Source organism: Haliotis cracherodii, unplaced genomic scaffold, assembly GCF_022045235.1.
Source record: "Haliotis cracherodii isolate W230 unplaced genomic scaffold, xgHalCrac1.p SCAF_17, whole genome shotgun sequence".
NCBI classification, from domain to species: domain Eukaryota; kingdom Metazoa; phylum Mollusca; class Gastropoda; order Lepetellida; family Haliotidae; genus Haliotis; species Haliotis cracherodii.
In genome coordinates this window covers 30,743,263-30,759,776 of record NW_027266272.1, presented here as the reverse complement: position 1 = coordinate 30,759,776, position 16,514 = coordinate 30,743,263, and the positions used below count along the sequence as shown (strand labels likewise).

The 16,514-nt window shown below is 37.8% G+C and overlaps 2 protein-coding genes across 4 annotated transcripts in view; one reads left to right on the top strand and one right to left on the bottom strand.

Moving 5' to 3' along the window:
• LOC139465057 (disintegrin and metalloproteinase domain-containing protein 28-like) overlaps positions 1–7,784 on the top strand; it is a 105,060-nt gene extending 97,276 nt beyond the window's left edge. For 2 of the 3 annotated variants that reach the window (XM_071246755.1, XM_071246754.1), the window contains 2 exons: positions 332–469; positions 1,927–7,784. In XM_071246755.1, the coding sequence (XP_071102856.1) occupies positions 332–469; positions 1,927–3,493 (1,705 nt within the window). In that variant the 3' untranslated portion in view covers positions 3,494–7,784. The remainder of the gene's footprint in view (positions 1–331; positions 470–1,926) is intronic. The other variant, XM_071246756.1, reaches the window with a different exon arrangement.
• Positions 7,785–8,491: 707 nt separating this feature from the next.
• On the bottom strand, positions 8,492–16,483 carry LOC139464609 (calaxin-like). The gene is made up of 7 exons (XM_071246137.1): positions 16,328–16,483; positions 14,705–14,851; positions 13,697–13,801; positions 12,936–13,021; positions 9,733–9,798; positions 9,224–9,328; positions 8,492–8,878 (listed from the first exon to the last, which is right to left on the bottom strand). The coding sequence occupies exons 1-7, from the start codon at positions 16,413–16,415 to the stop codon at positions 8,741–8,743; spliced, it is 735 nt and encodes a 244-aa protein (XP_071102238.1). The 5' UTR covers positions 16,416–16,483; the 3' UTR covers positions 8,492–8,740.
• Between the last annotated feature and the right edge of the window lie 31 nt (positions 16,484–16,514).

Genomic DNA, 16,514 nt, shown 5'->3' with positions numbered 1-16,514 from the left:
GGTAGGTTGTCACCTTCTCCTACAGGTAGGTTGTCACCTTCTCCTACAGGTAGGTTGTCATCTTCTCCTACAGGTAGGTTGTCACCTTCTCCTACAGGCATATGGTTCACCTGCTACTGATAGATGTTTTCACCTTCTGCTACAGACATGGTGTTCACCTTCTGCTACAAACACCTTCTGCTTCAGCTATGGTGTTCACCTTCTGCTACAGGTTTAGACACATATGGTGATATGAAACTCTTCATGGCCCAATTTTCTTAAGAACTCTTGAAACAATGTGAAAAGGTGAAGATGAATCTCTGGAACATAACAGTTGTTTTTGTACCTTCAGACGCCGCACACCAAGCAAGCTGCAGTCAGCAGTGACCAAGGGGTTGCTGGGTAGCAAAGATGGCGGCATGGATAAGAAGAAGGCTGGGTTTGTGAACGCCAAATATATCGGCTTGGGTGGTGTGCTTCCCTCGTACAGGTAACTAGTGGTGCCACCTGTACGAGACATAATGCTTACTTATAGATCTAACACATCTACAGCTAGCTATCATAATACTTACCCATAGATCTAACACATCTACATCTAACAATCAGCCCTGTAAGAATTGGTCCACAGCAGCCTATGCTTGTTGAATGAGGCGACTCAATGGACTGGGTGGTCAGGCTCGGTGACTTGTTTCAACATAACTTGATGGTGTGGATTGTGATATCAATCACTGGTTTGTCTTGTGCAGACTTGATGATTTACAGGCCATCGTCGTATTGCTGGAATATTGCTGAATGTGGCATGAAACAATAACGTTGAGACCCTGTGTGTGTGTGATAATAGAATCATTGTTCGTATAGATGGCAGAGTATCTACATGTAAAAATAGAGCATCTGCCCAGAGAGCGGAAGGTAGGTGGTTCGATTCCCTGGCGATGTCATACTTGCTGATATTTAAAGACAGTACTTGATGTTACCAACAATCAAGCACACATACAGTTGACAAGAATATGTGCTTTCTATGATCATATCCACATAATACAAGACACAGCACAACTATTGCTTCTGATCATGCAATTTTAACCCTCTGCTGCTAACAAGCTTGAATAATCTGCTAGGCGACCATGCTTGTTGTAAGAGGCAACTAACGGGATCGGGTGGTCAGTCTCCCTGACTTTGTTGATGCATGTCATCGTATCCCAACTGCGTGGATTGATGCTCATGACATCAATCACTGGATTGTCTGGTCCAGAATCGATTATTTACAGACTGCCATTATATAGCTGGAATATTGTTGATTTTCGACGTTAAACAACAAACAACCAAACCAACCAACGAATAATCTGCTGCTGAAACTGATGTCCAATGATCTTGACCTACTTTGTAGTTGAGGTGGTGATGTAGTTGTAGTTCATATGACTTGTGTTCGAGCACATTTATAGCATGTGGTTCCGTGCATATGAAGTATCTGAGATCAGATTGTAAAGGTAGTCACAAAGGTTGGACAGTGCTTACAGGATTTGCCCTCTGTTGCATAACACAAGATCAATCCATTAGCCTAGTGGTTAATACCAAAGTGTTTGCTTATCATGTCAAGACCAAGTTCTGTTCCCCTATTTGGGACGATGTATTAAGCTCTGTCCCCTGAAGTGATATGGCTGGAATATTGTTACAGCAGCAGTCAATGATTGTACATGTTGTTTTAGAGAGAGTACATTAAATCATTTGGAAAGTTGTATTTCCACGGTTTTGAAATGAGGGCATTTGTTCATAGATTCCCTAAAATCAAAGTAGAATTAACACTGTTTTTGACTATTTAAAAGATAACAAGAAAAGATTACACTTACTGCTCTGTGACCAGTAGTTCAAGCTGTCAATAGCTAAGATTCATTTGTGGAACATATCACTAAGTATGTCAGATATTTTTTCAACTATGGTTTGTGTTTCCAGGCCTGACGCTCTGTTTGGGAAGAAGAAGAAGCGCATGTCAAGTGAAGATGAGAGTGACATCGGAGAGTTGCCTCCCCCTCCCATAATTATATCCGACCCGAACAGTGCACGCCCTGAGAAGGGAATCCTGAAGAACTCCATGATGAGACTGACTGGTGAAGATAACCGCAGAAGCAGTGACTCAAATGGAGATCAAGAGAGTGTGGGGCCTTATATGTATGATGAAGATGATGATTTAGAAGCCGAGGAAATCCGTGAAATTCTCGGAGAGGATGATTTTGAGCAGAGTCTTGATGCTCTAGATCAGTTGCCTGAATCGTCAAGTTTTGACTTTGTGTTACCCCAGCCCCCACATCCCAGCTTTGGGATGCCCTGCCTTCACCCCTCACCCCCACCCCCAAGAAGACTCGGGCGGTTAGATCTGCCACTGTCAACAGACTATCAGCACCAGCCTCTGTTGTGGAAGGGAACTGGTTACCCCATCTCTCCCCCTCGATCGAAAATTGTGAGATTGAGAAATCTTGATGAGCTAATTCGCCAGATTGATAAAAACACCATAGACTTGTCACCATCTCCGGATGAGCCCCCTGTTCAAATATCCCCATCAACGTGTACGTCGGAGGATGTGCGCAGTAGCGAGACTGAGCCGGAGAGACACTATCACAGTGCACACTCTCAATCTGACCACAGTCCCACCTCCTTCACCAGTTCAAGCACACGGGACACAGCACGGCCAATTCTTGGCAACCTAAGCCAGTATCTGCTGAAGCGTAATGACTTTAATACTGTTGACCATCAGAATTGTGATGACAATGAACTTCAGCCTCACCAGATTGACATCCCCCCACCAATGAACCCGCTCAATCTGAGAAATATTTTCAACATTGGTCAGCCCCCATTAAACAGAGACAATGACACTCCTTTAGGAAGTCAAACTGGTGAGAACAGTTCTTTAAATGGCACTTCAAATTCTCGAAACGGATATGAGAAGAGCTCAGGGTATGGCAGTGAGCATGATGCTGAGAGATTCAGCATTGAGGATATATCTCGGTCACAGTCAAGATCTCAGTCAGCCTCCCCACCTTCTTATAGTGCTGTTATAAGAACTGGTCCAAACCAGATAAAGCTGGTTCCTGCTGGACACCGTGTGGTCGACGGCAACCATCAAGACCTTCACAAAATACTTGATGGACTACCGCGAATCGATGCAGGCACATTTGAACGAAGTCCAATTCAAACAAGCAGCGCTAACACACCCTCCACTGGGCCAATTCCTGCTTCAAAAGTTCTTCGAGAACAAATAGATTTGGCAAGTACGCCCTCAACAGGTCCCATCCCCGTGTCGAGAACTCTGCGTGATTACGCTCTTGAGAGTGGCAACAAGCCGTGCATAGATAGAAGTCTGGAAGAAATACCTCAGGACTTCTCAGTGGACATGAAGAACACCAAGAAACATCACAGAAAGTCGCTGATCAAGTCCAAACGTCCAGTGAGTCTGAGCGTCAGCAAGCACAGCTCCGACTCAAGCAGTCAGGAAACGGTTAACGAGGGTGTCAGGGTGGCATAATATTGCAATGCCAACATTGTTCAATTGCTAAGTACAAATACTCACAGACTTATGCCTTGTTATGGAGATGTGTGTTGAAAGTAGTCTTGTGGATAAGATTCTTCAAATGGTTGTAAACCTGCCTTCGTTGTCAGATAACAACAGGCTATTCCTCAGTGTAGCTCCCATCTTGAAGAGATATGCAGAGGACAGCATATGTAGGGTCAGTTATTGGTCACTGTGAGATCCAGTGTTAACGCTTATAATCCTTGCTGCTCTTGGCATCAAAGGATATTCTGGTGACTTAAAGTCAACTGAGATTGAGGGATGTTTGTCTTACAGAATGTTTGTGAGGTAAGCTCCTCCTTCCTTGTCACAATCATTTCTCTATCGTTGCTGCCACCAGTTTTGATGTGGCCATTATAAGAAAATATGTAAAATTTTACCTCAAACTCAAAATGTAGTGATGTGTATTTTTTTGGTGTGTGTCTGTGGAATGGCACCCAATTTCCCCCTCTCAACTCCTGGCATCGTTGCAAAGTGGATAGCACAGTAGGAAGCTGTTGCTAATATAGAGCTCTGCGAATGAGCTTTCTCTGTGAGGAGCTTGGTGAGTGAGGAAGGCAAAGGAGACCACTCTTATCACACTACATATGTATTGGAGAGAGCTAATGAAGAGTGGGGTGCTTAGAGTCTCTAATATGGTGTAAGTGGGAATATGTTTAGTTAAATATTGTTATGTCCAAAATAGTTTTCACATCATTGAACTTTATGCTGTCAACTGCTTTATTATGAATTCAAGATTTGAATATCTCTGAATTTATTGACCAAGCATATGCCAAAAGACCAAGATTCAATTCAGGTGATTTATGCATTTGGCATTTTCTCCTTCGGGATTCATGAGACAAATTGTTATTCTCAATGGCAGATATTGCTGACAATTGTGAATCTTTGTTTTTGGTTGTACAGGGTCTAAATTCTTCGAAATGAATATGTATATTGTATATTAATTATCAAATGTATTGAATATTTTCACAAATGTAGAAAATATTTAGAGTGTGAATTGTCCTAACCAATTCTAATCTGTGTACAATGTTTTTATCATGTACACCATGTTACAAACTTAATATTTTACAGGAACCTAAAATGTCTCATTTTAGAAAATATTTACTCATTTGATATACATAATTATTTTGTACTAACATTCAATGCTATTCATTTACTACACTGAAATAGTCATGTGTAGTACATTGTACCATAAAAATACCCTTATTAACAATGCATGAACAAATAAAAACTATTGTTGTAAAAGATTCTGTTCCTTCATAAAAAATGTAAACAATTCCTTTTGGGGTCCAGAAATACCACAGACACAAATGTATTTGGAAGACATTTTGAATTTGAACAACACCTTAAACACTTCAACATGCACATTTTAATTAAAAATATATACCTTGTTTGCATCCCAACACCACTGGAAATTAGTCACACAAATCCAACATTAATAATTCTTTTATTCTAATCGTGTTATTAGAATGTTCATGGTAGAAGTCCTGTGAATCCAGTGTAGATTGTTATCGTCTGTTTACACCATTAAACTTGGAAATGATTCATATCCTGTGATTATAGTGATTGGGTGTCAACATCATAGTAGAATAATTTCTTTTACACTTTCTTTCATATTACACCAAAACAGCATTATTAATTTTAGTAACCATATGATTATGACTAGACATGTTATATCTGCTGACACAGTGTGAAATTATTTCACATAATTAGCTGATCAGACATTAGTTTGTGACAGTATTACTGAACTATTAAGTTTAACTTGATAAATATAAATCTTAATTTCTCACACTCTTTCATTTCTTATATATTTCATGAAGCCTAAAGAGATGGTACATCAATCATCGTGTACATCACTTGAAACCAAATCTTCATTTTTATTGTGAAATTCACTTACCAGTAATTCAGTAGTTCTTAACGTAAGTTGCAAGTTGAAATGTTCGTAGTCTAAAGTACATTTGTTTCATATTTTGATTTCATTTTGCATACATATAGAATATCACTACACCAAGTGCTTGTGAATTAACGTTGTTCTTGTGAATGATTGACATGAAATAGAGTAGTGTACATTTCACTCCCTGTCAGTACTCATCATAATGCCTTGCTGTATAAACCATTTCGTGTTGTGAGCCAAGTGTTGTGAATTTCCTCTACCAGTTAATTGATAATTGTACACCATGTATCTGGTACTTATGTGTGGTGGACCTTTTTGGATGTGCCACTTGATTCATGCTACTGCCACAGTGTATGCGTTTGTAGTTGGGCTTAGGTTTATGAACTAGTTTGCAAGTATCGAATCACGATTTGCTTCATATTGATAACATTTGGCATAAAATCATTACTTCTGTGTATATTGTTGATGAATTCACAATCAGCATGCTCAATATCAATTTTAAGAAGTATGTATTATTAACTGGCAACTTATTTTGAAGTTTTCAAGTAGCTTAAAGAGAGGTCCATGTCTATTGTGAATTAAAACATTGCACAGATGTGTGAGAACATGGATGTGTGTTTCAATCTAGTCATGATTATTGTCATTATATGCACAGGGAGAACATATGCAATATCACCTGATGTCACATTGTCCAAACAAATGAAGTTCAGTTTGGTGAAGAATCACCATAAAGTTTTTACATTTCGAGTACATGCAGTAGTATATTAAGAAATAGGGTTGCAATTATACTGTGAAGCTGTGATCATTCAGATTGACAAAACTATGAATCAGCAGATCTCAGAAGTAATGTCTTTTGAACATGGTTATGTCCAAGCGTACAAAGTATCCATGTGAACCATGATTCACTTGTGTCCAATTACCACCTGAATCTGGGATTTTATATTGTTTAAACTTTCCTTGTTTCACATTGGAAATTATGTGTAAATATTGAGACCACAAATGTAAGTCTTCAGTCTACTGAATTTCAAAAGGACAAGACCAAAGAGAACTGGCTTCCACTCATTTTCATGCCATCATTGGTTTGCCTTACATCATCAACTTAACAACAGCCCACCTTCCAACTGAACCAATTTTCACTGCAATTTTGTGTTGTAGAGGAATTCTGTGTATTTTCACCATATATTCGTGACAGAAAATCTAGATATTACCTGACATCAGATTGGACTGAATAGGATGTTGTTTACGTTAAAACAGAGACCATATACCGATATATGGTCTCTGGTTAAAATTATTGCTGTCAAATTATGCAAACAATAATTAAAATCAGTTAATGATTAAGTAGATTTACTGATAGTTAGTCTTAGATTTTGAGCCTTACTGACACGTTTGTTAATATTTTGACTTATTGTTGTACAGAGGGAGATGCTTCCTCTGCTGACTTGTGCAATATGTACATGCTGAAGTGAATTGCTTTTATTATTTCATATTGTTTTATTGTACATTTTCGCCTTTTATACATAAGTTATGGGACACAGGTTGTCATTGTGTTTATATCAGTTTCTGGCTTTATTAACATTGTATACTTAAATAGTATTGTTTGTGAGATTCACAAGCTTTGGCCAGCAGTCTTGCTTTGAATGTACAGTGAAATAGATTGTAGAAACAGATGTATATGTTGATTGCAGTTTTATTTATGTTGGTTTGCTGTTGATGCAAGTATGTGGTTTATCCATATATTTGTCTGTGTTTATTGCCACAGTCCCATATTTTATAGCCACTGAAACAGAAATGGCAAGAGAATGATTTGTTCAAAACATTATGTTGAAAGCATCAATTTCTTGATTATTTATCTCACCTGAACATTACAGGCATCTGTGAAAGGTTGACTTGATACTTTTACTGGTATTATCTCTTTGGAAGCCACATTGCTCATTAAAATATAGGTGATTGAATATGTGGAGCTGAAATAATTCTAAATAATTGGAAGTGTTGCAAATATACTCGAACTGAGCTATTTGAATACTTTTTTTTCAAAAATATTTTGTTGAAAAATCTTCTCTTAAAGTTCACCGAATCTGTCAGAGGCATATACGACTTAATCACGTCAAGTGAGTGTATTAGTTGTTTGCATAGCTTTGTACAACCACATCATCAAATCAGTGTAAATATTAGCACAGTAATTGCATCAGCATTATCATCCTTCAGTGTTATTTGGAATTGTGTTATAAGGGAGGTAACTCTAAATGGGCTTATGTATTGAGGGCTTCCCTGCATTGTATTTCACCTGAATCTCGCTTTTGTAGTAACTGCCTTTTACACCGCAATATGATCTGACATTTTTTGTTGTCCCCACAAGGCTTCTTGAATAAAATCAATTAGAAGCTTATGCTGTTGTTGTCTTTTTCACATGATCTTGAGCATCATCGTTAAGTGTGTTGTGTACATGGGACTAATGAAGCTGAGATGCTGACAATGGGTCAGTTGGTTGACTGTTTGTCATTGTGCCCCGTTGGCCTGGACAAGACTTGATTACTTGCAGGGTGCCTTGTTTGGAATGTTGTGAAACATGTGAACCATCACTCAAGAATAAGTGTATAATCATTTATTTCAAACTTTGTATAAACAGTCATTTTTAACACTACACTAGAAGTAGGTTATATCATACAAGTATGTACAACAGTTGCTTAACAAACAAATACTGTTTTGTAGGAAAGTCCATGGGAAACATTTGGTACTCTTATAAGAAAACAAATAAGTTAAAACAATTGAAACTTAAGGTTCCTTATCATGTAATACTCATGAACTAAAAACATCCCCAATCTATAGTTTGATTCCATTCAAGAGAAGACACAACATTTGGCAGCTGGAAAAGATCAACATAAATATATAGAACTCAGAAATGATTTGGATAAGTGAAATATGACTTGACATGTTCAAATGCTCAAATGAAACTATACTTACACTACAAATGCAAAAGAGTAGCCAAAAAACATTTTTTTTTTAAGAATGCATGATCATTTTGTTGTGAATCCTTTTGAACAATTTAAGTATCCCATTTGCAAAACACTTGGAAATGATTTATTCTGTGCAGGAAGCGGACAGACTAGAAAAACTGTTAAATAAATATCTCTCAAACATCTTTACCATAAAAACCAGATTACCTTCAATATTTGTTAAGATTTCTAGTAATTCCATAACAATGTATCACCTAAAACAAACTTAATTACATTTAAATTGTCAGATGAGCATTAATAATTCACCCAGGTATTGGGGGACAAAACAGCATTTCCAAATTTCATGAAAGTTCACTAAAGTTTTTTTTGACCTTTCCCTTTTTGTTCTTTGTTCTTGCTCGTCTTGTGCTCTTCCTCCTGCTTGTGATGTCTGCCCATTCCGCTTCGCTGTCCAAGGTTACCATGCATCAATGCCAGAAAGTCATTGCAGGCCTGAAGAGGATGTATTCAAATATGTATTTTATTGTTTATTTAGGACACAAACATGATGTGTTTTCAGACTTGTGGGTGTTACTGAGTAACCTAGTGCCAAGAAAATATTCTCGGAATTTAATTGCCACAATCAATTCATGATTTAGAAGATTAACAAGCCGAATAACAAGATGCAGTCGATCACAGCTCTGCCGTCACCATGGCTTGGCCTCATCTCAGACTGACTGTTAAACACAGTGGTTGTCGTTGCTTCCTCGATATCTTTTTAAAAGAGAACCTCTCATTTTAAGACTTTACTGTTCCCTACCTTTCAGCACCTACAATGAAGACTGGTTATATACTCACAGCCTGGCTGGGCAGACAGGGCCCAAGTGACTCCAGGAGCAGCGGGTCTCCATTGACAGCTCCACGATAGTCTTGGAGGGTACACCGACCATCATGGTCCAGGTCCTGTCACAAACAGACAACACTGTAGGCTGCATTTACAGGAGAACCTACCATAGTTAATTTAGTTTTGATAAAATTAATGCAGTCTTGAATCTCTTGATAAAGAGCATAATATATTAAATTGATTAATATGTTTCAAAAAGGTTGAATCATGTATTATAGGAAGACAGTCCAATGATAACAGTCAGTGTAAAAATTAAGGGGGCTCCTGGGGTCCTTGAGGATCCCCTAAATTTGTAACTGTAAACATTAGATTTTGACAATGGTTATGATGACTAACTTCAAACAGTGCCAGTGAGGTACAAGACTACTTTGATGGAAACTGGAAATGACCCAGGACTAACCATCTTTTACTGTAACCAGGTGTACAGTTTTGACTTTAGGGTATACTTCACAAATACACATACTAGTTTCTTGAGCACTATTTCCACCAGCTCCTTCACACCCTCATCTGGATCTTCTTCTGATGATTGCTGGAAAATAAAGGAGGTTAATTTAATAAATCATCTGAAGTTGTACATAAAGGGATGATTAACCGCACAAATCAGAAGAATATAATGTAGAGAACTTTGTTTTATTGTGTTTGACTGTATAACAATGGTGACATTCAAGCCTTCTACCAGTATTTCCCTTATCAATACTTCATAGTCTTGCATACAGTTTGTGCCTCCCATCACCAGTGAATACTGATGGCTGCCAGCAGATAAAGTGGTGATGTGTCCATTTTCGCAGCTTATGAAACGATGCTGTGCATTAGTCATGGAAGCATGTACCTTTTGCAAACACTGCCACTGCCTGACTTGGAAGTAGCATGTTGAGCCGGTAGCAATGACACCTCCCACTTCAAGTGAAAAACATCCCCTCTTGTCTGAACCCATCCTCGATTATCATGTGCATATATATCCATTCTGTTATGATAAATAACCTGGACCCATAAGCCACCACAGCTTTGTTTCAGCAGTGACACCACCACCTCCCTCGTTCTTATTTCTAACTTAGCATCCCGGTACTTTGATTGGAAGGCTATTATTATTGTGTCAGCTCGAGGTTATGGTCGCAAATGGGTCCAGGGTATATATCGCATTGTTCAGCAAAGGGTCCTAGTCATAGCCCAATGTTAGAGGTTTCCTAGATAAAATATCATAGGAGCAAACCTCAAAGACCCCAGGTCCCCCCTTAATTTAAAACACTGTATCATAATAGAAAGGAGAAATAATACACTGGATAATAGAGGATAGCCTGGAACCAGACAGTGAATTTATGCATTAATTAAAATAGCGATGACACCTCCAAGTGGACATATGTATTCACAGGTGATGGAGGCACTGAGTACACAAGACCGTGATGTGTTAGTACATTACCGCCCTACATAAAATGTCATATGCGTGGACTGCAAACACGATGCACTTTACACAATAATCCTAAACCCCAAACTAAGGCTTACTCCAATGTTATCAACATCAAGGGGGCACAGATGGCCCAGTCGTCTGAGGCAACGCAATTTGCTGTGCAGAGTTGCGTCCCTTGGGTTGGTTTGGTTGTTTTTTTTGTTTTATGCCGCACTCAGCAATATTCCAGCTGTATGACAGTGGTCTGTAAATAATCGAGTCTGGACCAGACAATCCAGTTTGTCGCCTCTTACAATGAGCATAGTCGCCTTTTACAGCAAGCATGGGTTGCTGAAGACCTTTTCTACCCCGAATCTTCACGTGTCGCGTCCCTTGGGTCATGCCAGAAACCTATGATTGTGGGTTCGAATCCCAGTTCCCCCTGATTATGTTTCTAGGTTTGTCAGCACAAAACCCATGCTTGTGAGTTTCAAGTGGTAAACGTCTGAGACCTGCACCACTTGGGGCTTTCCTCCCACATTAAGCAGACACGGCATGATATAACTGGAATACTGTTCAAAGCGGCGTTGAGCACAACTCACTCATTAACAGAGCAGTTACAAAGACAAACAATCCACTAAAACAATGAACATAACACAGCCTATTGGTGTAATGACGATGAACCACCCCCGCTATCTTTAATTTTGGTGAAGTCACAAAGTTCTTGTCCAGTGACCCAAATTTGTTTTATAATTGTTTTGAATATTACTTCAATCACTGTATCAGCTTAGTATTGGAGAGAGGTAGTGGACATTTATCATTGTGGCAAAACTCAGGAGTATGGTGCTTACAAACCATGGAGCATCTAGGTCAAACCTAGGATTCACTTTTGATCAGAAGATCCTGGCACATCTAAGGAACACAACTCTACCCTAGGGTTGGTACTAGGGCTGCAACCAATACACTATGGGGCGAATACCATTTGCATCATGAATATTGGGTAACGAATACAAAAATTTATTCACAAATGCAATAACAAGTCAGCTGTTGATGTGTTATTTATGATATTCATTGAAACAATAACAAAATAAATTATTTGACATGGTTGTTAATTATTAATTTATTATACATTTATATACTGCACTTCTCCAGGTACTAGTATCTGCTCAAATGTGACAATGACCAGTGACTACAATACTGTCAAATTAAATATAAAAGAGTGCTTGCTGTCTTTGAAGAAATCTATGCATATAATATGCTCTTGTGGATATTTTAAGGGTCAGGGTATGTAAATGCAAATGACTGCATATTCATAAATATTCGATTCTAGTGACCACGAATAAAGAATTCAATTCATGAATGGATACGGTTGATTCACCGAATACGCAAGTCAATCGTAACAGCCCTAGTTGGGACTATATCACAAAAATGAGGATCCAGATCATGCTACAGAAAGACATGAACATTCATGTTTGTAAGCATACATATTTTTAACAAACAAATGAACACTGAGAAATGCTGACACACTGAAATATAACACGCACAGCCACAATACATGGTTATGTACCAATAATAGTGTAACATATTTTTGGTATCCATGCACCGGCCAATGAGTATGATATGATAGTATATCAACATGATCAATATTCAGTAAATCATCCCACTACTTCTCTGCATAGCAAATTACCGACCACTGAAATGACTAACAAGAAGTCAACATCAGCCAATTGGAAAGCAGCTTTCTCGAGCACTCGGCACTCGTTTCAACCGGGTGACTTCCATTTCAGACTATGCTTGAAAAATATGTTGACACAGTTCTCGATTAAATTTTAGAAAAATGAACAAACGAACATTCCAGAATGTCTAATATATGGTTGAGATTGTATGGCAGTGCTTCCCACGTACTGTGCAAAGAATCCTTCATTCAAATTTTTATCCCTCGGAAGCGAGAGATAGACAATAATTTTGACGGAATCAGTCGTACAGGCCGTAACTGTAGTTCAGAATACCCCATGTTAACGTTTTCAAAGTTGCATGATTAGAAAACACATTCCAACTGTTAATTTCGCGATCTGGTAAGCGACGCTTTGATTGGTGAGATGAAAGGTCGCTCTGACGTGACCCATAATGCAATAGCGAGAACTAAGATCCGATGTTAATGAGACTGAGCTATTGTGGTACAATGTCAAAGCATGTGAGTTATGACAAGCTGTAAGAACGCTTTGTGGACAGACACCCAGGCTCTAACTGATATCTCAGAAATTTCAATGACAAGGACATACCTTAAAGAGACTGTTCTTCAGTAAGTGAAACATTTCTTCTCTAGAGATGTGCCCATCTCCATTGAGGTCATACACCAGAAAACAATCTGAAAACAACAACATATCTTACATTGAGGAGAGATTTGATCGCTTCATTTTCTAGGACACTGACTGATTGTCAAAATGTCCTAGAGCTGTTTGATAATTTGGTAATGAAATTGAAGAAGGTCCTATTAAAAGTTGACAAAATTCTGAAAATGTCCAACATCCATTTGTCTTGCAAAATCACTGCATTTGAAATTGCATTCAAATGTCAATAGTTTCTTATCTTCCTAAATTCATGTTTAACACACAGCACCAGAGTGAGTGAATTTGGCCTAACACCATTTTGAACACTATTTAGGTTACATCACAGCATGTCACCTTAATGTGCAGGGAAAGCTCAAAGTGATGCAGGTCTCAAACGATTACCACTCTGGTGAAACAAGATGGGTGAGGTGCTGATCCACCAGGAAACAATCAGGGCGAACCGAACAAGAGACACTTGGCACAATAACATCCATACTGTAATCATGTACCAATTTCTGTGATTTCTTTTTTAAAGATTAAAACCGACTGGTGTATAATTAGATCAAAGACTCCATATGCTTTCTAAACTCAACAATGAAATTCTGGTTTGAATTAAGATTTTTGTGAATCTGCAACATATCTACACACTTTGATACGGTATTGTATATTAAAGAGCACTGAGCATACAAATACTCACTCAAGTTTAGACTTACACTTAATCTTGTCTTCTAAATCTCCCCTGAGGAAGACATGAAGACCCAAGACCCATTCCTCTTGCTTCAGGACGCTGTCATTGTCTCGGTCAAATGCTCGGAAAACTGACAGGACAAACAATGTTTATAGTAATTAACCTTCACCACATGACACAATACGGAAAGAAGAACAATTCAACATAAACAAAGAATATATTAACATTAACCAATTTACTTAAAATTCAACTATCAGTCTGTGACCTGTAAGTCATTAGTCCAAAACTGGATTCTGGTATAAAATGAAAATGTGGTTCATTCTGTATTCACTGTATGTGGGTGCTAGTGGCACAGTTATATGACACAGTTAAAATAAGTTACTGGTGTCTTGACAGAAATCTAAACAAAGTTTTCAAATTACAATATCCTGTGACAGTGTTTCTAATGATTTATTTGAAGCAGTAAAAGACACCAAATAAATAAGTAGTAGTGCTTAGGTATATTACTTTCTTATAAACATGGGTGCCACCAATTTTAATTCTAACTGCTCATAGCAGACAGTGTGTCAGTGTGAAAATCAGAATAGGGTGATGATTACGAAAACATCCCAACATGGTGTTTCTCAAAGTTGACCACTCCACAATTACGAATCTGGCATGTGTGTAATCGAGGGAGGAATTGAATTCTTTTTGATCCAAAGTTCTTGCCACAGATAATTCCAAAAGGCAAACCTAAACATCTTAGAAATACCCTGCGGCACTTGATAGTTTCAATAGTTAATATGAATATAGTTAATAATATGAATGAATAAAACATAGATTAAGTATCAGAAAACTCAGTTTTTACAGTCAAATTTAAAACCTGCCGTGTTTTGACCAGTAAGGATTATGACTTCTTCAGAATAGAGTTACTTCCTTTTGGTTTGAGAAGCGAGAGTGAGGAAAATTTCCGACATCGACATTGTTGGCAATTGTGTGGGGTACAATAGCCCCAAATAGTCACCTAGTAAAGTCAGTAGTTAATAAATCAAACCTCTATCCATCAGAAAGTCATCTGTGATCTTGAAGCAGGTTTGCAGCTCATCACGAAATTTGTTTCTGTCCATTTTGTCTGGGGTGCCTTTGTTGGCACAGATTTCTGAGAACATTTCCAGGAGGGAAACAATTTCCACATCGTCAACTGAAAATTAGTAACACATCTAAAAAATCATTGCAGTCAGGATGTTAGTAAAGACAATAACATTATTTTAAGATGCACACAAGAAATGTTTGGATATAGATAGAATTTGTTCAATTATCCAACAATGATTATCTTTAGAACTTTAATAAGATTATGTGAGAATAATATAATTTTACATTGTTCAATATTAAGACTCCCCTGGATATTTTCATAATTTATGACTCCCCATTACCCGGTACCATGTAAAAATTAAAAACACATAAGAATATTAGCCACATGAAGATAATTTTAGGAAGAACTAAGTGGTACAACTTTAACAATCAATAAAGAAAATGATTTTCAACTGTAGTGTAGTAGAAGAATGCTATGATTCAGAGGTAGAAACTAACTTTTTTATTCCACTAATCCTTATAATGATAACATATAGTAAAACCCTTAAAAATGGCACATTTCTACTAGTCCTTATGATACCTTAATTATTGGGCAGCTTGACAAGGACTATAGAACTAGTGCCAATTTCTAACGCTGTGATGCGATTATTGTACGTTTCAGATACTTGCGATTCATGCATAATGGATGCTCCCGTACATGTTCGCGTGCCTGTGCATTGCGTGAATAAATCATCCTTCCACCTTGATCAATGATACGTGAGTCATGTTGTTTTGTGCAGGTGACAATTCAAAATATAGATACAACGCCAACATATATACAGATATAGATATGTATAGTTGAACCATAATGCATCTGTCCATGTTAGGGAACCTCAACAAATATTTTGAAAATATTGTGTCATATAACTTTGTAGAATATGTGATATCAATCAAACTATGAATAACATTCACTTACAATAGCATTTGTTTCAAGTCGTGTTATTTTAGAGAGGCAGATAAAAATGGCAGTGAGAAAACTTTGAAACCATTACTAAGGAAGGAGCTTGTGTAGAAACTATTAAGTATTCTAGCCAATTCCATGAGCGACAATGTTTTAGGGGCATCCATATTTTTAACTGTTTTTTTTTCTTTTCGGGGCCTCAAAAATCATAACAACAGGTGCTTGAGCGGTAATCATGAATTTTCATGTCATGGAAATCATGCACTCTATTCAGGTATTCATGTTTGCAACTGGTAACTGGTGAAAGAAAGAACATGTGACAGTGTGTGTATTTGAAAATTTTGGAGATAAACTTAAAGTTAGTGGGAACAATTGATCTGCAGGCACTCATGTGAGTGCCAATGACATGGCTAATATGAGCAAACCTATATCTAATATAAAGGCACTTCATAAAAACTAAAAGCCAAGGAGAAGTGCATTTTACAGCTCCTTACTGTGCAAATTGTAAGCATATAGTGTCGATCCCTAAAACAAAACAAATATAAAATTATCAGAAAAAAGTGTAAAAGGATCGATGGTTTGATATTGCCCGAGTAAGTTAGCAGATTTCAAATTCTACCATTTTGAAATGGGAGCAGTACATACATCTACATGGCGGTCCTGTTCCATTTCTGCTATTTTTTCTCAGTGTCTGGATGATTTCTTCTTGACACTTCCTCTTTGTCGACGCCATTCTGTGCAAATACTCTGGCTGCTTTGTTGCTCTCGGTTAAAAGCGTCAATATCTGTGTCTGTTGCCAAGTGCGTTGCGCATGTGCAAAGTGCGGAATTA

Coding starts and splice junctions, on each gene's coding strand:
- LOC139464609 (XM_071246137.1), bottom strand. CDS start 16,415: ATGGCGTCGACAAAGAGGAAGTGTCAAGAAGAAATCATCCAGACACTG. Junction 14,852..16,327: donor AACAGGACCGCCATGTAGAT/GTATGTACTGCT, acceptor ACTAATTTTCAG/TTGACGATGTGGAAATTGTT. Junction 8,879..9,223: donor CCTGTCTGCCCAGCCAGGCT/GTGAGTATATAA, acceptor CATCCTCTTCAG/GCCTGCAATGACTTTCTGGC.